The sequence below is a fragment of the Geotrypetes seraphini genome, chromosome 8 (assembly GCF_902459505.1).
Source record: "Geotrypetes seraphini chromosome 8, aGeoSer1.1, whole genome shotgun sequence".
NCBI lineage: Eukaryota > Metazoa > Chordata > Amphibia > Gymnophiona > Dermophiidae > Geotrypetes > Geotrypetes seraphini.
Window position 1 is genome coordinate 155,001,515 of NC_047091.1, and position 26,403 is coordinate 155,027,917.

Genomic DNA, 26,403 nt, shown 5'->3' on the forward strand with positions numbered 1-26,403 from the left:
GAACTGCTGTTTCTCTTCAGGAAAGCGAGGATAAAGCTTACCCATTGCTCTTTCCACTAAATCCTGACTCAGAACTATTTAGTTCTGCATAGATAAGTGCCTGGAAGGCCTGGTGAAGAAAGAAAACTTTAGAAGGTTTATGAATACCTTTTAGGATAGGATCCCTAGAAAAAATGGTCTCTTGCTGGCTTTGTAAAACTTAATGCTTCCAGGGCCTGACAAATTGTTGCTGGAGTTCTTCACTTTTGAAAAGGTGAACCACTGAAGGGCCATTCCCATCAGCATACAGAATCTCTCCTTCCAATAGATCAGCAAGGGAATGTCTACCTAAGGCAGTGTCTGTACTCCATTGGTATGAACCTCTATCCACTGAAGTCACTAAACAAACTTCAGAGTCCTTTTAAATTAGTCGATTGTGGCCACTTTGCTTGAATTGAATTTTCTGTATCAATGCCATCCACAAGGACAGATACATCAAATATAGTCTGCGGGCAACACATAAGAAAAGCCTTATGAATACACAAGATAAATTCTGGAGAAATTACTCTCACATATTTCTGCAAGGAAGCTGTAGCCTTTGTATTCAGAGTCATCTCTTGTAAAGGCAAAGTCTGAAGAGAAGTATGTCGTGCAAAATCTGAGATGTAGATGTAGGGGTTAATAATAACTGTTCAGTACTCTGAAGTAAAATGGCCATGTCTATTGCCACTTTGTGAGGGGTAGAGTAGGTCTTTTTAGCTAAAGGAACATGTGAATGGCACTTAGAGCCATCAACTTTAGCAGATTTTTTTGGTGCTGAAGAAAACGATGAGAAACCCAGTAGTTCCCCAGAGCAGCTGCTGTAGTGATTTCTACACGGGGGTTGGGGGGGGGCACCTGTTGACTGATTCTGATGATGTCTCCATCAAAAGGGTCTGAATGATGCCTCTGCACTCTGACTGGTTCTGTCAACAGTTAAAGAAACCCTTTAGGTAAAGCCTAACTTTCGGTACAAAACAAAACTGTGGTCAATAAATAAATGTCACTCCCAATGCTAAAGTACAAATGGAGGGGTGTTGTTAATTAAAGAGCTCCCTCCTGTCACTGTTCTGCAAAGAAAGAGAACCTTACCTTTTTTTTATACTACTCACATCAGGCAAATTGAAAGACAGAAGAAAAACCAAACTCTTTACATAATTAATAGCAAAGAAAAAGAAGAATGGAGGTCCTGGATTTCTTCAAGTTTACATCTTAATAACTCCTCTCAGATTGGTTACAAGTAGGGCTGCAAGTTAATCACAATTAACATGTTAATTATCAATTGCTATTACAGCCCACTTCCGCCCGTCTTCCTCCTCTTCCCTCTGCATGGTCTGGCATCTATCCCCCCACCCCCTTCCGTGGCTTGATGCCCCCACACTCGGCTTACTGGTAAGCAAGTCGGCCTTGCAACCAGCGACCATCCTATTGAAATGCTGCCTGTTACCTGTACCAGGCCTTTCCCTCTGACTCAGTCCACCCCTTTCTGACATAACTTCCTATTTTCAGAAGGGGGCAAGCTGGGTGAGAGGGAAAGGCTCATGCAAGCTGCAGGCAGCCCTTCAGTGGGTTGTTGCTGACCGAAGGTCCAAAGACTGTCTTGAACGGTAAGCCAAGTGCAAGGGTGCAGGAGGGGGCATCATGCCACAGTGAGGTATGATGCAAGGGGAAGGGAGAGATGTCAGACTATGTGGGGGGAAGGCTAGAAGAGAGGAGAGAGAGAGGGAATCAATACAGTTGGACCTGGGGGGAGGGGAGAGAGAGGGAGAGAATTAAGACAGTTGAACCGAAGGAGGGGGGGAGAGAGAGATAGAATTGGACCTGGGGCTAGGGGAGGGAGGAAGAGAGAGAACTGGACTTGCAGATAGGGAGGGAGAACGAACTGGACCTGCAGCTGTTAAGGGAGAGTTGATCCTGGGGTAGGGAAGGGGGAGAGTTGGACCTGTGAACAGGAGAAATGAATATACTGGAGGCACCTTGGAGAACTAGGCCCCCTCCTTTGGGCTTAGACCCCTCTTCAAAGCTGCAATACCTATTCAATGGTTACTGGGATAGCTGAAGACTCATCAGTCAAAAAAATCTGCTGCTTGGGTCATTCCCTCTTTCCTCATACTGCCTCCAGCCTCCAACACTTGCACTCCCCAAGCATGCTCAGCTAATGCTAGAGGCACCCCACTGACTTACTTAGACTGGAGGCAGAACAAGGAGGTAGCTTTGACTAGAGAGGCTTTGGCATCCCCACAGCAAAAGTATGATGCCTAATGTGAGGAGGAGGGGGAGGTCCCTCAGTCCCCTCCTGTGCCTACCCCAATGGACAACTGGCTATGCCCTGACTTTAATTGCATGATTAAACATTTTAATTGAATTTCAGCCCTCATAGTTACTAGTTCTCCAACTGAGCCAGGAAAAATCCTACAAGCCTACACTTGCAAGGACTGTTCCATTACTAGTGGTCTGTACATGTGCAAAATCTTTTATAGTAGAAAGCTCATAGCTCTTTGTCTCCATCTGCTGGCTGGTAGACACAACCCATGTTTTCAGGTTTGGTATGGTTAGAACAAAAAGGAAATGGTTCCTAGTTCATCCCTTGCTATAGGAAGAACAGTCTTCCATTTCCTGGCAAATCACATTTTGTCATTAGAAGGCTCTTTTTTAAAATATATTTATTTTTAACACACACTAGTGAATGATGACATGCAGTCTCTCTCCAGTCCTAAAGTTTACTACATGTTACCTGCATATCTGCAGAGTCTTTTCAACTTTCCCGGCATCCAATGCTCTTAATGCCAATTGAGCCTGCAGGTCTTGATCTGTCACTTTCAGTAACAAGGCCAGTTTCTGAAGCCTGGATTCAGTATTAGCCTTTTTTGCAATTCCATCTGGACTGTGAATTATTTCCTGATCATTGCTTGATTTTGACATTGACTTTTCGTAGGCTTTTATATGTTTTTCACAGAGTTCAGAAAGCAACAATTGATTTTCATAATCTTCCGGGGAAAGAAAAATATCAAAATCTTCCTGTAATAAACAATAAGCAAGAACCCTATTTTAATAAGTTGTTAAAAATGTCTTCCTCTCAGCTGCTGCTACTACTATGGCAGTCTCTAATGACTACAAATTCATGCTGAGAGTTGTAGGTGCCTTCGATGGGAAAAAAAAAAAAAAGTCTTTCTTACACGTTCAAGAAATTACTTTTGAGTTTTTGTCTCATTTTAGAACTTTATAATGTATTGTTTCTTCATAAGGATAGTATTTTCCTAGGGCGCCCTGGTTGCTTAGTTAATAGAAGTCACTATCATCACAGAGTTGTATGCTGCTCTACAATGCATGTTTTAAAAATATGAAAATAAATTTATTTTTTTATATCTTCTAAAAGATCACTATGTAACAATTTTTTAAAAAAGTAATAAGTGTTCTTTCTTAATTGCCTTTGTCACAAAAGTATAGAAAATGGCTTTCATTCCCCTCAGACTTTGCTTTTGTGACCAGATATTTTGAAATTTACCTTTTTGCAAAACATTTGAGATTGATTCTGAGTAAACTTAGGATGTTTACTAAGGTGCAAACATCCAGCAGATGCATTTTGCCATGTGTGCAGCCAAATTACCAAGACAAGAAGTAGTTGGCTAGGCTATCTTCATCAGGTTGTTGAGTAGAGGGCTCTGTGGTAATATCTTTAGTGGATATTAGTGAATTAAATATTCTGAACTGACATTTAGATGAGTTCCTTGACTGATTAATCAAGGTATAATTAATTATTTTAGCTTCAGCTACTGCCAGTCTGTATTGTTTTATTTTCCTTCTCTAACTGACATAATGTTTCTCTTTTTTATTTTCCCTCCATTCCTTCTCTAGTCTTCTTACCCTTGTCCTTTGGGCTAGTAGTTTCTCTGTGAACTAGGGATTATTTTTCTGTTTCACTTTTACAAGTTTAGTTGGGGCTATTTTGTGAAGGACTGCTGTGGTGAGGTACTGCCAGGAGGTTATGGTCTTATCTACATTATCATTCATGAATTCCAGCTGGTCCATGACTTCATTCCAGAATTCTCTGCTGGTATCTTACTCGGTGTATCCCCATATGCTCCATTTTTGGCTAGTGTTACTTTTGCCTTAGGTATCTTAAGATAGAAGGTTAGGAGATAATGATCTGACCAGATGACTAGTTCCCAAACTATGACCAGGGGAAAGTTATCAAAATTTAGTTGAGTCAGTATAGTCTTGAATGCACAGACTTTAGGGTCATTGTCCTCCTCTAGATACAGATTTAGGTCCCCAAGAATCACCAGCTCTTAGAAGAATGTGGTGCGGTATGAAATCAGGTTAAATATATTTTTCTTCCATTAGGTTCCCACTTGCCAGGTGGTCTGTAGATCAGGGCTATACCCAAGTCTTTTCCACCTTCAGGGTTGTTCAAGCTGCAGACCATATATTCTAATCCTGGATCATTACAGTTATCTATTAGCTTCATAGTGAGAAATGATCTACATAAGAGTAGGCCTCCGCCTAGGACTGTGTATCAGTTTGTATCCAGGTGGGCAGAGATCAGCTAAGATGGGGGAGATAAATAGGTAGATAAATTGCAAAATTTGACTATCCTGGTCACAAAAGCAAAGTTTTATGGAAATAACAGACATTTTCTGTACTTTTTAATCATGATCAATTAGGAAATTACTCTTGCTGTCTAGGAACAAAAATCATGTTACATGTATTCTTAAGGTGTACTAACAGACAACTGGTATTACTAACAGGCCCAACTTAAAATGTGCAGGCTTAACTTATCATTCTGGGAAAACTTCTTCAGGGGATATAGAGACAGATGTTAACTGTCAAAATCTAGACACTTAGCTCAAGGTAGCAGCACAGCATGACACGTAACCACTGAAGTCAGCGTACAGCAGTACACACAATTCAGGAATGATTAAACAGAACATTTCTATTTATTACCTGTAAACTAGCAATCACACTAAACATTTTAAAGTTTTTCTCATACTGTTCATTCTTCAGACGATCTTCTGTAATAAAGCACAATAAGCAAATAATATGCTGAATTATAAGCGTATCTCCCAAAAAGAATAATTCTAAAACACTTAGTTGCACTTTACCATTTAGAGAGCTGACCAGCAGCTTCAGGATCTTAACAAATGTTTTTGCTATTGATACCTGGCTTCCTTTGCTCTACAAAAAACAGAAAGACATGATATGAGTCTGTAAGTTTAAATTAGCTTTTCCTATGTTGCACTGAAATAACAATTTCACTAAGTAAAGTTGGGATAACCCATTTTTCGTCTAATACATCTTCCTTTTCTGCTAAGCAAGCTGTAAAATTTTGAGAGGTAGTCCAGTGTCATATGCTAATTATTTCCCATGCTTGTTGATATCAAACATCTAAACATGATTGTTCAATTAAACCAACACTTTTACTATGATGAAGTTAGACAAAATGCTCTGTGCAAAAAGCAAAATGATCTTAATTCTAATGTATGTCGTCAAAGATTCTTTCGTTATCAGAAACTCTGCCCGTGTACTTCCCCATTTTGTCATGGATGCATTGAAATAAGAATAACTTGGTATTGTGGAGAATGAATGGAAGGCCTCATGAGATTGACACAATTAAAATCACTAGAGAAGAGATTTTGTGAGCATGCAAGAAATGAAGAGTGAGGATATTAGGCTTTGTGATGCTCAGTTCTACTTTAACTTCAGCTTCCACTGTGCCCAATGAATGCGACATTGAGCTAATCAACCATAGTAACATAGTAGATGTCGGCAGATAACAACCCGAATGGTCCATCTAGTTTGCCCAACCTGATTCAATCTAAAATTTGTTGGGTTTTTTTCTTCTTCTTCTTATCTATTTCTGGGCAAAAATCCAAAGCTCTGCCCGGTACTGTTCTTAGGTTCCAACTACTGAAGTCTCCATCAAAGCTCACTCCAGTCCATCTACATCCTCCCAGCTATTGAAGCCCTCCCCAGCCCATCCTCCACCAAATAGCCATATACAGACACAGACCGTGCAAGTCTGTGTAGTACTGGCCTTAGTTCTTCAATATTTACTATTATTTTCTGATTCTAGACCCTCTGGCCCGGATTCTATATAGGACGTCGGTCCCGGGTGTCCTATACAGAATCAGGCCTACACCCGCCCAAAGTTAACCTGATTCTATAACCGACGTCTATGTTGCTCAACCCCCCTCCCCGGACCCTCCCAATAACCCCCTTGCTCAACCCTTCCTGTTGACAGAACCTGCCCCTCCCGACGATCGCTGGCAGGAAGGTGCTCAGCCCTTCCTGCCAACAGAACCTGCCCCTCCGACGATCGTGGCAGGAGGGTACCTAACCCCTCCTGCCGGACCCCCCAACGGCCCTCCCGAAGATCGTGGCAGGAGGGTCCCCATCCCCCCTAGGATCCTGTGGATTGGGCAGGGGAGGGGTGGGCCCGACTCATTTAGATGTAGGCGGGCCTGCTGGCTGGACGTGCAAGGAGCCGTCCAGTCCAACTTGCAGGTAAACCCAAGGGGGGGGGTTCATTGGGGTGGTCCGGCAGGAGGGGTTGGGTATCCTCATAGAAACATATAGAAACATATAAATGACGGCAGATAAGGGCCATAGCCCATCAGGTCTGCCCACTCTACTGACCCACCCCCAAGTCTACTATCCTAGGGATCCCACTCCTGGTGACAGGTTCCCTTGGCTTAACCCTCTAAGGGATCCCACTGGGCATCCCATTTGCTCTTAAATTCTTGCACGCTGTTTGCCTCAATCACCTGCACCGGGAGCTCGTTCCAAGGATCAACCACTCTCTCGGTGAAGAAATATTTCCTGGTGTCGCCATGAAATTTCCCGCCCCTGAGTTTGAGCGGATGCCCTCTTGTGGCTGAGGGTCCTTTGAGAAAGAGAATCTCTTCTTCCATCTCGATACGGCCGGTAATATACTTAAACGTCTCGATCATGTCTCCTCTCTCCCTACGTTCCTCGAGTGAGTACAGCCACAAATTTTTCAGCCTTTCCTCGTACGATAGATCCTTGAGCCCCGAGACCATCCTGGTGGCCATCCGTTGCACCGACTCTACTCTCAGCACATCTTTTCGGTAGTGTGGCCTCCAGAATTGCACACAGTATTCCAAATGAGGTCTCACCATGGTTCTGTATAATGGCATTATGACTTCAGGCTTCCAGCTGACGAAACTCCTGCGGATGCAACTTAACAACTGTCTTGCCTTAGATGAAGCCTTCTCCACATGATCAGCAGTTTTCATGTCTGCGCTGATGATCACTCCCAAGTCTCGTTCTGTTGAAGTTCTAGCTAAGGTCTCACCATTCAAAGTGTAAGTTCTGCACGGATTTCTGCTGCCGAGGTGCATGATCTTGCATTTCTTAGCGTTGAAGCCCAGCTGCCGGTCGAGGACCAAAGCTCCAACAAATGTAGGTCCTGTGTCATACTACCGGGTGAATTGCCATCTCTCACTATATTGCATAGTTTGGCGTCGTCAGTGAATAACGTTATCTTACCTTGAAGCCCCTGAGTTAGGTCCCCTATGAATATGTTGAAAAGGAGCAGGCCCAAGACTGAGCCCTGCGGTACTCCACTGGTCACCTTCGATGTTTTAGAGAGGGTACCATTAACTACCAATCTCTGAAGTCTGCCACTCAGCCAGTCATTGACCCATGTAGTTAGTGTTTCTCCCAGCCCCATTGTTTTCATCTTGCTCAACAGCCTGCGATGTGGGACACTATCGAAAGCTTTGCTGAAGTCTAGGTATACGACGTCCACGGATTCTCCCAAGTCTAGCTGTTTTGTTACCCAGTCAAAGAAGCTGATGAGATTGGATTGGCAGGACCTACCCTTGGTGAATCCGTGTTGACTGGGATCCCGTAGATTCTCCTCATCCAAGATTGCGTCTAATTTACGTTTGATTAGTGTTTCCATGAGTTTGCATACTATTGATGTGAGACTCACCGGTCTGTAGTTTGCAGCCTCTGCCCTGCAACCCTTTTTGTGCAGTGGAACAACGTTAGCTGTTTTCCAGTCTATGGGGACTGGATTGAAGAGTCCTGATAGCGGTTCTGCCAGGACATCACGCAGCTCACTGAGCACCCTGGGGTGTAGATTGTCCGGTCCCATGGCTTTGTTCACCTTGAGTCTTGCCAGTTCGTAGTAATAATAATAATAATAGTAGGCATCGCCAGGTGTGAACTTGAAATTCTGAAACGGGTCTTCCACGCTGGGCCTTGCCTGCAACTGCGGACCGTGCCCCGGTGCCTCGCAGGTGAAGACCGAGCAGAAGTATTCATTCAGTAGTTCTGCTTTATCGGAATCTGATTCTGCGCAGTTCCCATTTGGTTTTCTAAGGCGTACTATCCCGTCTGTGTTCTTTTTCCTATCACTAATATACCTGAAGAAGGATTTGTCCTCTTTCTTCATGTTCTTTGCCAGAGTCTCTTCCACTCGAAGTTTGGCCTCCCTGACTGCCGTTTTGACCGCTGCAGACCTCGCCCTATGTTCTAGTTTAGCTTCCCTAGTCTCCGTTCGTTTGTAGGAAATAAATGCTTTTTTCTTCTCCTTGACGAGGTGCGAGATTTCTGCAGAGTACCATTGGGGTTTGTTGTTTCGCCGCTGTTTGTGTACTGATTTAATGTAGAGGCTTGTCGATTCATGTATGGTAGATTTCAGGGATGACCACATAGCTTCCACATTATTGGTCGTAGCTTGGTTCTGCAGTGTCCGGTGGACGAAATCTCCTATGCGTTCGAAGTCAGTGCCTTGGAAGTTGAGTACTTTTGTTTTCGTGTTTGATCTAGGGCAGGGGTGTCCAATGTCGGTCCTCGAGGGCCGCAATCCAGTCAGGTTTTCAGGATTTCCTCAATGAATATGCATGAGATCTATTTGCATGCACTGCTTTCAATGCATATTCATTGGGGAAATCCTGAAAACCCGACTGGACTGCGGCCCTCGAGGACCGACATTGGACACCCCTGATCTAGGGAAATCTTTCCTGAGGTAGAACCACACCATGTTGTGGTCGCTGGAGGCTAGCATATCTCCTACCGAGACTTTCGAGACGCTATCCCCGTTGGTGAGTACCAGGTCCAGGATCGCCTGGGCCCTAGTGGGTTCCAATACCATTTGTTTGAGTTGTGCTCCCTTTATGGATGTTAACAGTCTCCTGCTGCCGCTGGTTGTTGCTGAGTATGATCTTTGGGAGGGCCATTTGGGGGGGGTCGGCAGGAGGGGTTTGGTACTCTCCTGCTGCGATTGTCGGGGGGGGGGGTGCGAGTTCTGTCAGCAGGAAGGGTTGAGCACCTTCCTGCCAGCAATCGTTGGGGGGGGGGGCGGGTTCTGTTGGCAGGAGGGGTTGGGCACCTTCCTGCCACGATCACTGGGGAGAGGGGAGACTTGCAGCCATAGCTGCGGCTGCTATACTAATCACGGCAGGGAGATGCTTGCCGCGATTAGATACAGCGGCCGCATCTACTTACCATGTAGGCCAGCATTTTGCTAGCCTACATGGTAAGTGTCTCCCGTTCTGCTAGGGAGACGCATAGGGCCGCCTAGGTTCACTTAAGGCTACCGCCTAGCCTTAGGCAAGCTTGTGGGCCTCTCTAGGCTACCTGGAGGCGCCTTCAATATAGGCGGCCTGCCTAGGGAGCATTTTTTTTTTTTTTTAGAAAAAGTGCCTCCCGATTGGCTGATTAGACAGCTGTAGGACGCCCACAGCTGCCTACAATCAGGAGCACTTTGCAGAATCAGAGCCTCTGTGTTCATCCCATGCTTTTTTGAACTCCGTCACTGTTTTCCTCTCCACCACCTCTCTCGGGAGCACATTCCAGTCATCCACCACCTTCTCCATAAAGTAGAATTTCCTTACATTACTCTTGAGTCTACCACCCCTCAACCACAAATTATGTCCTCTGGTTTCTTTGGAAAAGATTTTGTTCTACATTAATACCTTTCAAGTATTTGAACGTTTGAATCATATCTCCCCTGTCCCTCCTTTCCTCTAAGGGATACATATTCAGGGCTTCAAGTATCTCTTAAAAAAGCGTTTAACATTAGGTATATTTTGTCAGTGTTTATTGTTTACATCTTAAAATCAGAAGTCCTAGATATAACTCAGGACATACCAGTAAGCAACCAAAAGGCAGACCAATTTACTTAATTTTGTTGTACGTGCCTGCATTACATTTAGCACTTCTGAGTTTAGGTTGTAACTGATAAACAAAATAAAACATCCTGATGCAAAAAAATTAAAATAAGTGTTTATTACATAAATGCTAACTGCTACTACCAAAATAATAACCAGAAATTCAATGCTAGGCCATGTTCAGGTACCAGCATTAAATATTTGGGTATGTGCAAATTGCTGGCACTTGATTTGATCTATTGATTTGATATACCACTTTCTATTGTAAGTTTTAAAAGCGGTTTACAACAAAAATGACCTTGTATTATTAGAATACATTGGAATTAAAAGAAACATTCATTAAATTCAATTTAAAAATACAATAATAAAACTTTAAACAAGTCGTCAAATTATTCAACTTATAAATTGCTGAAAGCCTTTTCAAAAATCAAAGTTTTCAAAATGTTTCAAAATCCAACCTCACAAAGATCAATCTTGCCAGTTTCAACAAACACCATTGGGAGGACCATATTCAACCCTTTCCCAATCAAGTTAAATTGGCCAAAGACAGGAATGCTATTTATGCAGTCCTATTTGGCCAATGACTTTAACTAGTTAAGGGTTGGATATCAGCACTTAAGTTGGTTAAGTGTCAACTCTGCCCCAGGCTGCCCATACCATAGCTGGTTTCAGCTTTAGTGATTAGATGGGATATTCAGTGGCACTTTCTGGGTAAGTGCCATTGAATATTTCCTCAAGGTCCAGTCAGCATGAGTTAATTGGATAAGAGCCTCACTTTGAATACTGACTCCTAGATTTTAAATTCATAAACACCTAAGAATAGAAGCTGTAATTTTCATCTACATTGCTGAAAGATATGGGCCCCTTTTATCAAGCTGCACTGGAGGATTTTAGCGTGAACCACTACTTCGAAAAACTGCGAGCCATGGAATCAAGGGTGAAATACTCACGTGGGTTAAAAACTGGTTGGCGGGTAGGAAACAGAGAGTGGGGGTAAATGGACAGTACTTGGACTGGAAAAGAGTCACGAGTTGAGTGCCGCAGGGTTTGGTGTTTGGGCCCGTGCTGGAAATTGGTACAATGAGTGATGTGATTAAATTTGCGGCGATACGAAGCTATTCAAAGTAGTGAAGACGCAGAAGGATTGTTAAGACCTGCAACGTAACATAAACACGCTCGAGAAATAGGCCGCATCATGGCAAATGAGGTTTAACGTGGATAAGTGTAAGGTGATGCATGTCGGTAACAAAAATCAGGTACCGATGTCTGATGCGCTACTCGGAGAGACCCCCCAGGAAAGAGACTTGGGAGTACTGGTTGACAAGTTGATGAAGCCATCCGTGCAATGTTAGGAATGATTAAGAAGGGGATCACGAACAGATCGGAGAAGGTGATCATGCCGCTGTAATGGGCCATGGTACGCCCCCACCTGGAATACTGCGTTCAGCACTGGTCGCCATACATGAAGAAGGACATGGTACTACTCAAAAGGGTCCAGAGAAGAGCGACTAAAATGGTTAAGGGGCTGGAGGAGTTGCTGTACAGTGAGAGGTTAGAGAAACTAGGCCTCTTCTCCCTTGAAAAGAGGAGACTGAGAGGGGATATGATCGAAACTCGCTCGAGGAGCGCAGAGAGAGGGGGGACATGATCGAGACGTTCAAGTATCTTACAGGCCGCATCGAGGCGGAGGAAGATATCTTCTTTTTCAAGGGTCCCACGACAACAAGAGGGCATCCGTTGAAAATCAGGGGCGGGAAACTACGAGGTGACACCAGGAAATTCTTTTTCACTGAAAGAGTGGTTGATCGCTGGAATAGTCTTCCACTACAGGTGATTGAGGCCAGCAGCGTGCCTGATTTTAAGGCCAAATGGGATCGGCACATGGGATCTCTTCACAGGGCAAAGGTAGGGGAGGGACATTAAGGTGGGCAGACTAGATGGGCCGTGGGCCCTTATCTGCCGTCTATTTCTATGTTTCTATGAAACATTCAAGATAATGAAGGGAATAGACTTAGTAGATAGAGACAGGTTGTTTAACCTCTCAAAGGAAGAGAGAATGAGAGGGCACTTTCTAAAATTAAAAGGGGATAGATTCTATACAAACGTAAGGAAGTTCTTCTTCACCCAGAGAGTGGTGGAAAACTGGAACACTCTTCCGGAGGCTGTTATAGGGGAAAAAACCCTCCAGGGATTCAAGACAAAGTTAGACAAGTTCCTGCTGAACTGGAACGTACGCAGATAAGGCTAGTCTGTTAGGGCATTGGTCTTTGACCTAAGGGCCACCACGGGAGCGGACTGCTGGGCACGATGGACCATTGGTCTGACCCAGCAGCGACAATTCTTATGTTCTTACTAGTCTTTAAGCCCGTTACATTAACGGGCGCTAGAGCAGATGTCTGTCTGTCTGGGTTTTTTTCTTTGTCTCTCTCTCCTTGGACGCTGTGTCTGTCATTCATTGTGTCTATGTCTCTCCCTGGCCCCCCTGCCTACCTGTATTTCTCTGTTGCGCCATGCCTGCCTATCTCTCCGTGGCCCCCTTGTCTCCCCCCTCCCAGAGCAAAGCATGATTGTTTTCTGCCCCCCCAGCACACCCCTTTCCCTCTCCCTGTTGTGCCATGCCTGCGTGCTCCGTGGCCCTCTTCTGTTCCCCCCTAATGACTGATGTCTGCCCCTAGCACACCCCTCCCCCCACAGCAGCCCCCTTTCCCTCTCCCCCTGGTCCCCTATTGTGCAATGGCTGCCTGCCCTGTGCCTGTTGTGCCATGCCTGCGTGCTCCGTGGCCCCCCTCTGTTCCCCCCTGATGATTGCTGTCTGCCCCCTCCCCCCAAAGCAGTCCCTCTCCCTCTCCCCCTGTTGTGCAATGCCTGCCTGCCCCATGGACCCCTTCCGTTTCCACCCTCCCCCCCTCCCATTCTTACCCTCCCTCCATTCCTCGAACTGGAGCTGGGGCTGCATCGTTCACCTCTCGGCCCAGATCGTCGAGCAGGTTCTCCTGCTTCATGGCGGTGGTAGAAAGACGTGCGTGTGTGGCGGCAGCGGCAACCCCAACTCCTTCTTCAAGCCCATGTCGGGAAGGTGGAGAGCGGCCTGCGAAGTTCGCTACAGGGGCTGGCGATCCTCAGCAGGCCGCTTTGAAGAGGAGCAACAGCGGGAGGGAGGAGTCGCCGGCATCTTCTGCACAGTCACGCGCCTCCAGCTAGCGCAGGCGCCGTGAGGCTGACACAGAAGCACACCTCACGCCACCAGGAATCACAATTTTTGAAAAGCGCATGCGCGCTTAACTTTTTATTATTATGGATGAGTTGGCGCAGTAAATGCTCTGATGCTCATAGAATTCCCATGAACAATGGAGCCTGCCCGCACTAAAAATCACTTGCGCAGCTTGATGAAAGGAAGGGTATATGATACCAACCCAAGCTGAGTTTACATTTTACACAATGAAAATACACAATACTTCTTCAGATTCTCGCAGAGCTAATTTTGCCCAGCAGGTCACACGTTCCACAGTTTCTTCTGCTTCACTAGGAGCCAAAGATCTCAGTAAACTCAGACATTCATCTCCCTGAAAAATATAATTGAAAAACAGATTAAATAAAATGTGGCTATCCCTCTTTGAGTTTTCAAACTGAAGACTAATTATTGAAATGTCCAAGCCAAAAAACAAAGGGGTTGAAAATATCAAAAGCTTATTTTCTCGATGAGCATACCCTCTGTCCATAAATCAGCTGAACAATCCTGAGAATATATACTTCCACAGAAGGTAATAGATGCGCCTTTACTACTTTCAAAGCATCTTCCAAAGATGACGGCATATCCTGTTTTAGGATATACTTTACTAATCCCTGCAACAGAAAAGAGATGTATATTTTAGAAACTATTTTAATTCTGAAACATTAGAGAAACTTAACTTGCAAACTGGTTGCCAGTGTATTTTAGATTCTTAATCGTCCACTAAGAGAACAACTTTTGTTGTTCCCTAAAAATGCATTCCACACAAACACCACTCAAGCATAATTTGAGCACATTTACAACTCATACAATCACTCAGGTACAAATTCTATCACAGGGTAAGAATATCAATATTAAAAATGTTGGTCATGAACTAATTTATAAAATAACAGAAGTCTTATCAATAGGTCATTTACTTACCATTATCTGTTTCTTATTTGTGACATTAAAGTTTCTTATTCCATAACCTCGCAGAAGAGTTTTCATTTCCATTAGTCTGTAGTTTTCTTGAAGTAACTTTACTCTAAAATAAATCAATTAATACAAATAAAAAGAAATATATAGTTCTTATAAATAGCTTTCATAACAAGAGGCAAAAACTATTTTAGCTAAATTGCCGATTTTAAAGTAAGCCTTGAAACCAGATCATCTTTCTTGTTACTTTTGCACATTTGTTCACTATAGTGAACAAATATGGGGATGATATATAGATATTGACAACTTTTGATCCTACCCAATCCCACAAAATCTTAATAATACTGCAGATTGCATCAGATCTCAAAAGCTCAAACGCAACCTAGCACCCCCAAAATCTAACTTGCAACTCTTCCATAATTTGCTGAAACATTTAGAATAAATATATATTTTCTAGCTGACCCAGGGAAGGAGAGACCTGACAGAGTTTTTGGTTTTTTTTGACGTAACTTTTTAATATTATTCAGCAAGATAATTCTGTAAATGTGCAGGCATGAGCTTTCCCTGGAATCTTAATGCATGAATCTGATTGGCTGCACAAGTTAGGAAGCTTGCTGCAAGTTCAGTTAGAGAGTAACTGACACTGTGATGAAGAGTAGAAGCATTTATGGAGAGCTGCTATTTGTTTGAGTGACTGTCTGAATCTAGGCAATTTAGTAAACTTTTATGGTCTACCAAATCAAAAGCACTACTTAAACCCATCTGAAGAATTTGAACATATGAGAGCAATTCAATTGGGACATTATAAAAAAATTTAAGGATGTTTGGGACCCATTGACAAAATTTTGTAAAGATTGATTGGATTTAGCCCTTTGATTATATGCATCCAGGATGGGTGGGGTATGTAATTAATTTATAATTGGATTGCAAGGTTGTTTATCTTGTTCATTTGCATTATATTAAATGTTTTTATACTTTTAGGTAGGATGGGTGGGGATGGGTTATGTATTTATTGTATCATTAGAAGGAATGGAGTGCTGTCTAATGAGTTAATTGATTGATAATATGTTGCATTTTATGCTGGTTTTAAAAATGAATAAAGATTAAAAAAAAAAAAAAAAAAGAATCAGTGCACAAGTCCCCAAACTAAATAGGCCATAAAAATGATCAATCAATGAGGCCAATACAATTTCTGTGCTAAATCCTGAATGGAATCCTGATTGAAAACTATAAAGAACTTCAAATTTATCCAACATTTACTAATCCTTCCATAAGCTTTGTAAATCGTGGAATGGTGGCCTTTAGGACAATCTTCAAATAAGCACAGTATTTCATTTTCTAGATTAATCTGTTGAATATTTCATTTAAGGATATTCGAGCACGGGCCAAGGACATGTTCAAATCTGAGTTGGTCAAGCTTCACACATTTCAACGGGCCATGGGTGACCACTGTGGCGGCAAGGGGACAGTTCAACAACAGTGCAATTTCACCAAAATAAATCAAAAGGCCAAATCTTCCCACTTCAAATTCTCTTACTTACTTTGGATGATTCATTTCCAAATGTTGCTTCACCAGCTGCTCCACTGCTTTACTCCAGGGTACTACAGCACCATACATTATCTGAAGAACTGCATCAAACACAAGCTGTAGACAAATTGACATTAAAATCAAATCTTTGGCAATGCTAACAAGTCTGATCTAAACAAATGTCCTCTTTTGCATGCTTGTAGAGTATTAAAACCAATAAGTTAAGATTACAGCTGTATTTCACAAAAATAGAAAGGTCATTACTTCCTTTTCCTATATATCTTTTATACGCATAAACCAACTAGTCTTCCAAAACACTAGTTTAGGAGTGTAACAGAAAATCTGCACCAGGGTAAAGCAAACCACTATCCAGTTTTTAGCTTTCAATCCATAATACATATAGTCCCCCATTAATCTGATCCTTTCTAGACTAAGAAAGTTGTTTATGCCAGTGCCTGGATCAATTAAGCAAAATGTTTCTTGTCTTAGGGAAAATGCTTTATTGTTTTTGATAAAAGATACATTTACTGACCTTTATTTCCATCTTTTTCAATCAGTGAACAAACTCAACAAATATCACTGAGCAAACTCATATGCATATACCTTATAAATCTACAGAAAGTAAAAGTGTCACCATTTTGCTACATCTCTCTTCAACCAAGGATTTATTTGCTGGGAAAAAAAAAGTACTTACATCTGTATCTGACATACAGCCTAAAACTGCCATAGCTTTTGCCTCCCAAGCAGTTTCAAATAAAGATATAGCACGAGAACTGCAGCGCTCTAGTAGATCCTTAAAACAAATTAAGCAATTGTTATTAAAATGCAGACTGGTCTTAAATTTTCATATTTTTTTCTCCATACATTATTAAGAAACCACTAAGAGAGAGGCTGTTATTTATTAAGGCATAACTTTTTGAAGACACTTCATAAAGATGCAGTAGAGTCTAGCTGTAGAAAGCTTATGTATCTGTAAATTAATCTATATAAGTGTCATCACCCTCTGTATCATTTTTGTTTCAACAGATTGGCGAGAAGGGCTGGTAAAAAGCATTTCACTGTGGCAATATTTCATGGCAGGGAGGAGTCACTAAACTGCACTTCGGAGGAGTGAATGTTTCTATTTTATATTTTTGGGAAAACACTGGAGGGAAGGAGTGTGATTTATACTACTACTGGCCACTTTAAAGGCCTGACTTGTGGGCCTGTTTTTCATCTTTTTTGCAGACAGAAATGTGCAATGTTCCATCTGCAGTAAAGAAAATTTGTCCTCATCTGTTACTTTTCTTTCTTTGAGTCCTATCAGACAAATCCTAAACAAATAGATCATGCCTCCAAACCAGCAGATGGAAACAGAGAATAATAAATTGTGTGTAGCTACCACAGGCGTAGTATCTCTGTGATAAAGCCAATATCCTTAGGCCCTGATTCTGCAAAGTGCGTCTAAAGTTAGGCGCCATTTGGACATCCAAGATAGCCGCCTACAAAGTAACGTCCACATCCTTTGGACATCCATGTGCCAATTATCGCTCGTTAAGACTCTTAAATGGCTCATTAACCACTAAGTTTGGATGCCTAATTCCCGCTCAGCGTTAGACAGGGCTTAGGTGCCCTTTATAGAATCAGGGTCTTAGTGTCCCTCTAGATCAGCCAAAGAACTGATAGATTGTGCACACTAATAAGGACCCTGCACAGCCCCTAATAGAATCAGTGGTCTCATTCTCCAGCAGATGGTGGAAGGTGAGTCTTTCAGTCTCTTAGGTATTTTTTATTCTTATTTCTTCTCTGGGGTTAAAAAAAAAAAAAAAGATAATTTGGTAGTTTCTTTAATTCTTTTTTTTTTTTTTATCTTTATTGATTTTTAATCTAAAATAGTGTCATACAAATGATCAAAACAATAGGTATTACATTAATTACACTAATATCTATACAGGTAACATATATCTTTCAAAATTTTAAGTAATCCTTCATATGATAATAATCTAATATAACATATTATATAATATAAATGAAGAATAAAGTTACCCAAATGTCCCCATCAATATTTATTCCCCTCCCTCCAACCCCCCCCCCATGGATGTGTCAAGGTAAATGAACAAAGGAAAGATAAGATAAATATAAATTATTCTTCTATTTCTATTGCTTCTGCATCTGAACAATTTGTTTTCAGACCTTTTATCACATACTCATGTAAATGATCTCATATAAAATACCAGCTGGTGTAAAAGTATGTACCATAACACGATGCCAATGACCATGCACATGGATGAGTTAACATTTAAATTTTTGTATTGCTGCAACGATTGTCAGCACTTTCTACAGGAAGGTAGGTCTACAGAATCTTGGTATATTAGATGTAAAGATAGGTAGAACAATTGATTTGGTATGAACATATACATACAAGTAGGACAATCGATGTGCCGGTAACATAAGTAGGATGATTGACTGATTTATGCTGATAGTAATAACTCTGTATTGTGACACCGCTACAGAAGCCCCTGTAACTCTGTATAGAGCCCATGTATTATAACACCTCGCAGAAGCTCTTTGTAACTCTGTATTATAACACTTCCACAGAAGTTCAAGTATTGTAACACCTTTTACAGAAGCTCATGCAAACCACTCTGAATTGACATCCCAGTCATTAGTAGCGGTATAGAAGTAAACATTAAAGTCATAATACTAGGGAAAGGTAGAAAAATAATCATTTCATAAAATTGGCTAAAAGAATAACTAAGTATTGATCACAATTTTTATTTCGGTCAAAATGATTTGCATTGCCATCAAACTTTGATAAACAGTTAACACCGAAACTGGCATGACATCCCTGTCTTTTGTTGCTTTACTGACTATGAGGGGGCACTTTCCAGTGCAGAACATGCATGCTTTAAAAAAAAAAAAGGGGATGGGATTTAATATACCATCTGTCTATACAGATACTTATTTTGTACCTGGGGCAATAGAGGGTTAAATGACTTGCACACACTCTTTGCAAAACTGTACAGAGCCTGAAACAGAACCACTTGGTCAGAGGCAGGTAGCAGAATATATGGGCAGGATGGAAGGGGGCCCCGACAGCTCAACTGGTAGGAGGATAAAAAAGAGCAAGAACCTGGTATTGGCCTAGCTAGGCTGGGGATGCAAGCAAGGTTTTTTACAATAGCCTTCAGCTAGGATTCCATGATACCTTAATATACTGCAGAAGCAGTTCTTCTTCCTGTAAATTATGTTGGTGCATGTAAGGTCTTATCACCTTCTCCAAGGTGGATGGAATAAGCTCAGGAGCAAGAACATTATCCAGCATACGGAAAGCTATCGTAGTTGTAGTTTCCTATGAAAAAAAAATTGCTGTAGCAATGAAAACATTCTAACGTTCAAACCATCTCCAAATGGTTTTTCATTACTGTGAGATACATTGGGCAAAGTGACATATTTTTAAAAAACACCAACTACTAGTGGTTTACCTTTTCAAAGTCATTCAGTGCCAACCTGCAGGAATAAGTTCTATACAAATCCACCAACTCCTGCAGGCTAATTACCAGCTCCATCAGTTGGCGCTCTTCACAATCAGCATCCTCCTTCTGAAACAAACCAATAAGTTACTGTTATGTTGTACTTTCACTTTCCTGCTGAAAAACCCAGGATTAAGAGATTGTTCTCTGTGCTTGGGCTTTAGGAATGATTCCGATTCCCGAAGTTTGGTATTCGCAGTTTGCTTATTGGCAGACCCCTGATACAGGTGTTGTATGCCGAAACATGGCTCATGTTGAGTCAATAAAGATAAGTCCCTGTTCACTGAGGCCCTTTGTACTTTATTCGCTGTATTGTTTAGTGTCCTCTGTCCCTCTTTGTGCTGAACTTAACCCTCCCCCAACATAAATAATTCTTTACAGTTTTCAAACAGTACCAGGGAAAAGAAAAAGATAGTATTTGGATGATGGTAGCCTGCCAACATAAGTCTACTGGCCTGAATGGGAGGATCCCCAGATTCCCTCTCCTAGGAGGAGATCTCTAATCCGTGATGGCTCTTTGAGCCTGATTCTCCATGTCCCCAATCCTGACGCAGGGCTAAAAGGTTTTAAGAGCTCTTCACTTCCCAAAGACTCACCTCCCTGAAATCTCCCACTATCTAAAAATAAAGGCCTAATCCATTCTCCTTTTCCCTGACTCACTCCAGGGGATTGAAGCAGGAGCGATCTACTCTCCTATGCTCCAGTGGCTACCTTAATCAAAAAGGCACTGCTACTATTTTCCAAACTGCTTTATATGTTTATATCCCTTCCCGTTGCTTTATCAAAACATTTTTTTAATGTACTCAATAGAAAAGCATTTCATTACAATTGGCAACATAAACCCCCCGAAGTGTTCTCCCTAGGGCCTTTTAGTCAGGCGGTCCGCCCGGGTAATTTAGATGACCGGCCGGCTATCATCCGCTCGTGAATTCTGCTGCTGCCGCCGCTGCTCAACATATTAAAAAAAACAAAAAACTGTCTTGAAGATTTCACGCCTTAGCCCGTAGCAAACTTATGCTCCGGGGCTCTAAAGTGTGTGTGCCGGCTTCCCTTCTCTTCCCTCCGAAACCGGAAGATATGTCCGGGGGGGGGGGGGGAAGAGAAAGGAAGCTGGCACTCACATGTTAGAGCCCCGAAGCATGCGTTCGCTATGGGCTAAGGCGGGAGACAGGTCATTGAAGCTTACAATTTGCTCTTCTTGCTGCTGGGTCCTGCCTACTATCTGTTTCCGCGAAGGCAGGACCCGGCAGCATTTCTCTCAATAGGTCGATCGCGATCTTGGGCTGATCAGCCTTCCTTTCCCTGACGTCAATTCTGCCGTCGGAGAGGAAGTTCTGGCCAGCCAATCGCTGCCTGGCTGGGCCGGAACTTCCTCTCCGACAGCAGAATTGACATCGGGGAGAGGAAGGCTGATCAGCCCAAGATCGCGATCAACCTATTGAGAGAAATGCTGCCGGGTCCTGCCTTCGCGGAAACAGATAGTAGGCAGGACCCAGCAGCAAGAAGAGCAAATTGTAAGCTTCAATGACCTATCTCCCGCCTTAGCCCATAGCGAACACATGCTTCGGGGCTCTAACATGTGAGTGCCAGCTTCATTGCAGAACCTTGCCACAACTTCCTGCGTCTGCTGGCCCACCCCCTCCAATGTCACTTACATCTTCCAGAGGCAGAGGCAACAGAAGCAGTCATCATGGGACCTTGCTGGTTTGGAGGGAGAGAGGAGCATAGAAGGGTGGTGGAGGGAGAAAAAGGAGGTCAGGGTGGTATGGAAGGGTGGTGGAGGGAGAGAAAGGGGGCAGATGCTGATGGAATTGGTGTGCAGGGAAAGGAGAGAGAGACATAAGGGGGAAGGATATTGGATGGAATTGGGTTGGAGGGAAAGAAAGTGGGCAGATGCTGATGGAAGTGGGGGGGAAGGGAGAGGAGAGAGTGAAATGCCAGACCATGGGGGTGTAGGAGAGGGAAGGGAAGAAGAGGAGAGAGATGCCAGACCATTGGAGGAGGGAAGGGAAGAAGATGGATGCCAGAATAATAGGGGTGAAGGGAGAGATGGAAGGGGAATACAAGGAGAGAAAATGCCATATAGAAGGGGCAGAGAGAGGGTAGACAGTGGATGAAAGGAAGAGAGTGACAAGACTATGAGGAAAGCAGAAACCAGAGAAGACAATGTAGAAAATTTATTTATTTATTTATTTTTTTGCTTTAGGGGAGATGCATCGCTTTTTCTGTGGTGTTGCATTGTATGCAGAGTCCAGCTTCTTGGTGGTTCAATTTAACCTTTGTCTACGTTTTTCTATTTTATCCCCCCTTTTACAAAACTGTAGAGTGTTTTTTTAGCACCGGCCATGGTGGTAATTGCTCAGAATTCTATGAGAGTCTGAGCTGTTACCACCATGGCTAAAAACCACATTACTGTTTTGTAAAAGGGAGAGGGGTTAGTTTGTGATTACATATTCCATACTAGGCGAAGTTGTTTTCTGTGTTCGAAAGACATGGTTTTCAGTTAGGATTGATTGTGTAGGATTGATCTGTACTAGTCTGGCTTGTTTAGTTTTACAATGGGTGTATTGATGTACTGCTCACTGCAATATGTAAGATGCTGCTTTTCCTAGGTACACTCTTGTGTGATGTTTGGATTGTTACTAAAAATCATGCTTTCCATACAGATGGGGGAGTGTCAAAAAATTTTGGGCCTCGGGAGTCACATGTGCTAGGTACACCACTGCCTTCATAGTTTATATCTAATCCACAAGCCTGCTTTTAGGACCTACAGGGTATGTATCCCTCTGATTCATGACAATTTCACTTCTCATGTTAACTTATCCATTCTTTTTATTATACAACTGCCCAGATAAGCATCATTCTTTGACGCGATTGGACCTTGAAAACTAACGGCAACAGTGTTCTCCCCAGAAATTTTTTCCAGCCATGAAAAACATTTGCTGCATTTAGTGTGCCACAAAAAAACATTTGCTCCGTTTAGTGTGCCGAAGTTAAAAAAGTTTGAGACGGTGCTCTATACCATTTGAAAGAGGGCAAATATCTAATTATTCACTTCAAGAATTGGATACTTCTTAAATTTAATAAAAAATGATGGAACAAGTGTCAAACCTTAAGAAAGGCAGTTATATTGAGCATTGGAAAATAACTAATAAATAATTAACTAATACAAATAGTACACATTTGGGCTCCTTTTACTAAGCTGGGATAGCGGTTTTACCGCGTGCTTAACTCGCGCAGAATTGCCCCACATGCTAGATGCTAACGCCAGCATTGAGCTGGCGTTAGTTCTGGCCGTGTAGCGCGGCAATTCTGCATGTGCTAAAAACGCTATTGTAGCTTAGTAAAATGAGCCCTTAATTTTCTCCACCAACAAATTTCCCCGTCCTGCCCCACCCGGCTACTTTTTCATACCACCTGGCTGGAAAACTTTTCTGGGGAGAACACTGCCCCCGGATTAATAGATTTACTTTGACTATATCTAGGGTACAGGGTGTTATGGGTGTACTACATTTTCAAAAATATTATAAAGCAACGCAGCTTTGTTACATAGTCTTTTGGTTGCAGAAATCAAATAGAGCGGGGTGCATATAGAACAACACATTATAGAAACAATAGCACTTTGGGTGATACTTTGGTTATCACAGAGAGAGTTCAATTGGCTCCTAGTCAGAGGAAATCCCTATTTGCAAATGGTCCTCATCATATGGAAGCAAACATGCAACATTTTGCTTAAAAGGGCATTGTTACTTTGAATCCTCCTCTATTCGATATGCTAAATGGTTTGGGGGAGGAAGAATAAACTATACTTTTCGGAGATGGGAGTCTTTGGGATTACACACGATGGGCCAATTTATTGAAGATGAGGACATATTAGACTTTACATAGTTGCAGGAGGAATATGGAGTCCCAGCATCAGATTATTTCCATTACCATCAACTAAAGGATTTTCTGTCAAAAAAGGTCCTCAGAAAACTTAAGAATGCAGAGGCACCTATCAAGATAGCAATGAGAGCGGTTATGTACCGAGGAGGAATATATAGAGCATCACTAAAGCAAGGGGCACCTGTTCTGCCCCATGTTATGGAGTAATTTGCTCAGTTTCTTGTCTAAGAACAAGTTAAGTGTTTGCTCTGTGGACTTAAATTCCCAGAGGGCTTTCCTTTCCCAGAGAGCTAGGCTGCTTCCACAGAGCATAAGCTCGCCTCCTTCTTCTCCAGTCTGGGAGAGAGCAGTGGCCATACTGCAGAGCACATGGCTAGATGAGAACCTGTGTGTAACATTATTCTCCCACCAAGTTTTTTCACCCTTTATTTCTAATGATCTAACACAGCTTAGGTTTTTCTCTAAGTATGGAGAACGGTGTCATCTCCACAAGATGGACACTCCCAGCTTAACTCTGATGTGTTGGTGGAGTAAAAATCTGTGACGGGCTTGAACTGCATTGAATCCATCTAATTGTAAGTTGATTTTGCTTCATTATAAAGAAACTGTTCAATCAATTCAGAGTCTGGCTGGTGACACCAAGATTACAGAATTAGGACTTGGCTAAATAGTAACCTCTTACAGTGGCCAATATAACTCAGAGAAGTCCTTGCTTTCAGCATAAAAACCTGAGATCAAGACTACAGTAAGCTGTAGATTTATAGTGTGATTTAGTCAGTTATCAAATATCTGTCACAATGGGAACAAGAAATTGGGTGTCAGTATGAGAATAAAGAAAGGGGAAAAATTTTAATTCCTTATTGAAAATATCTATTTCTAGTTCCTTAGTGGAGAATGGGTATAAGATGTTGTAGAGGTGGTACAGTATTATACCCAAACCGTATTCAAAAAATGTATGGTTCTGGTGATGGATCATATTAGAAACAATGTGGTGGTATAGGCACATCTCATCATATCTAGTGGCAATGCCCCAAAGTACAACTCTTTTGGGACTGGATCTTTGGGTTAGCCATGGAGATCTTAGGTACAGTGGTACACAAAAGAATGGAGTTTTACTGAACATGGGACCACCAGGCTTAAAGACATAAGGAAAAAGACTATTAACCCATATCGTAACGGTGGGAAGACTTGCCTTAGTGGCAGCTTGGAGAGTGTGGCGCAGTGGTTAAAGCTACAGCCTCAGCAATCTGTGGTTGTGGGTTCAAACCCACCCTGCTCCTTGTGACCCTAGGCAAGTCACTTAATCCCCCCATTGCCCCAGGTACATTAGATAGATTGTGAGCCCGCCGGGACAGACAGGGAAAACTGCTTGAGTACCTGAATAAATGCATGTAAACGGTTCTTAGCTTCCCTGGGAGAACGGTATAGAAAATTTAATTTAAAAAAAAGAATAAATACTATCTGAAGCTCACATTCTGTCTAAGCTAAACCACATTTACTTGATGACAAAACTGACAGCCTTACAACATAATTATTTAGTCTTCTTTCTGAAGGTTTGGCAACCATTCCAGAAATGACAATTGGCAAAATGTGGACTTCGAGACTAATTGTTCAGATGGGACTGGTGTATGGTTTATATGGCAATTTCTCAACCATAGTGATGACATTTAGAGGGAGATGGGAAGGAGGGGTGGGAGGGAATTTGGGGATAACTAGATGTACAGGTATGATTTATGTTAATGTTGGTCACATGCTAAAGAACTATAGAATACCTAGTTGAATCTGGCATTTGGATGGTTAATATTGTATTTTGTACTGTGGGATGTTAATAAAGATTTCAAAATAAAAATACAATTCAATACAGTGTCTTATATCCCACAATTCTCTACAAGAAATCTATGCAGTTTACAATAAGAGTTAGATCAAGTTCTTGAAGTTACATTTTTTTAAAGTCACATTTTATGGTTGTTCAAGGGAAGAGGTGAAAGGATAGGAGGCTGGCTATAGAGAGAAGAGATGTCTTTAGAATCTTCCAGAAGTCAAGTTAAGTGGTGGGTTGTCTTTGGTATGTTGACAGTTTGTTCCAGATAAGAGGTCCTTGGTATTCAAAAGTAGCCTCAAACATCTTCTGCTGAACTTGTTGAGGTGATGAGAAAGATAATTTGAAATGCTGCGATGCTTGTGAATTGGAGGAGTGTGGAACTTTAGTAGCAGTTGTTTCACAGTATTTGGCAATCTGACCCTAGCGTTAGTACTAGTAGGAGTCAGCAATAACATTTTGATGAAGGCAGCTGCTGGTGCAGGATCAAGTAGGGATTATTTCTTTCTGCATCACCCCCAGACCCTTTGGAGTAAGTTGGGGTCCTGAGGGGGCTTTTAAAACTTTGCATCCCTATGTCAGGGCTAGAAAGTGGGCATCATGCCCACCAGGGACTGGAGGTTGACCCCAGGGGAGGGGGATTTGGGTAGCTTCCCATTCAGACCAGTGGGCCCTTCAATTCTGACATACCGCAACTGTAAAACCCTACCTTTTTTTACACAAACATAGAAAATGACAGCAAATAAAGGTCATATGGTCCATTCAGTCTGCCCACAATCTCTTCCTTCCCCTAAGACAGGGGTAGGCAATTCCAGTTCTCGAGAGCCGGAGCCAGGTCAGGTTTTCAGGATATCCACAATAAATATGCATGAGATAGATTTGCATCTCAAGGAGGCAGTGCATGCAATCCATCTCACACATATTCATTGTGGATATCCTGAAAACCTGACCTAGCTCCAGCTCTCGAGGACCGGAATTGCCTACCCCTGGCCTAAGAGATCCCATATGCATATCCTGTGCTTTCTTGAATTCAGATACAGTCCTTGTCATCAGCATTAGAGAATGACACGGGGAAAAAATCTGTCCCCGTCACTGCACCGTCCCCGGCCCACCATCCTCTGCACCGCCCCCGTCACCGCCATTCCCTTCACCGCCCCGTCACCGTCACTGCCATCCCTTTCACCGCCCCGTCACCGCCACTGCCATCCCATTCACCGCCCCGTCACCGTTCCCGCAGCATCCATATAAGCCTCAGTACTGCGAAACACCATGAAGACAGAAGAGAGTTCTGCCACTACTACTACTGCACTGAGAATCTGTTTCAGTGCCTCTGCCCTGCAGTAAAAACCGAACAT

At 42.6% G+C, this 26,403-nt stretch overlaps 1 protein-coding gene across 3 annotated transcripts in view; it reads right to left on the bottom strand.

Annotated features, from left to right (window-relative positions):
• The window catches only part of KNTC1 (kinetochore associated 1), a 262,047-nt gene that overhangs the window by 136,146 nt on the left and 99,498 nt on the right, over nucleotides 1–26,403 (bottom strand). For all 3 annotated transcript variants that reach the window (XM_033954527.1, XM_033954525.1, XM_033954526.1), the window contains 10 exons: nucleotides 19,297–19,413; nucleotides 19,020–19,163; nucleotides 16,527–16,625; nucleotides 15,846–15,949; nucleotides 14,311–14,413; nucleotides 13,869–14,003; nucleotides 13,616–13,723; nucleotides 5,121–5,193; nucleotides 4,963–5,030; nucleotides 2,753–3,036 (listed from right to left, as the gene is read on the bottom strand). In XM_033954527.1, the coding sequence (XP_033810418.1) occupies nucleotides 2,753–3,036; nucleotides 4,963–5,030; nucleotides 5,121–5,193; nucleotides 13,616–13,723; nucleotides 13,869–14,003; nucleotides 14,311–14,413; nucleotides 15,846–15,949; nucleotides 16,527–16,625; nucleotides 19,020–19,163; nucleotides 19,297–19,413 (1,235 nt within the window). The remainder of the gene's footprint in view (nucleotides 1–2,752; nucleotides 3,037–4,962; nucleotides 5,031–5,120; nucleotides 5,194–13,615; nucleotides 13,724–13,868; nucleotides 14,004–14,310; nucleotides 14,414–15,845; nucleotides 15,950–16,526; nucleotides 16,626–19,019; nucleotides 19,164–19,296; nucleotides 19,414–26,403) is intronic.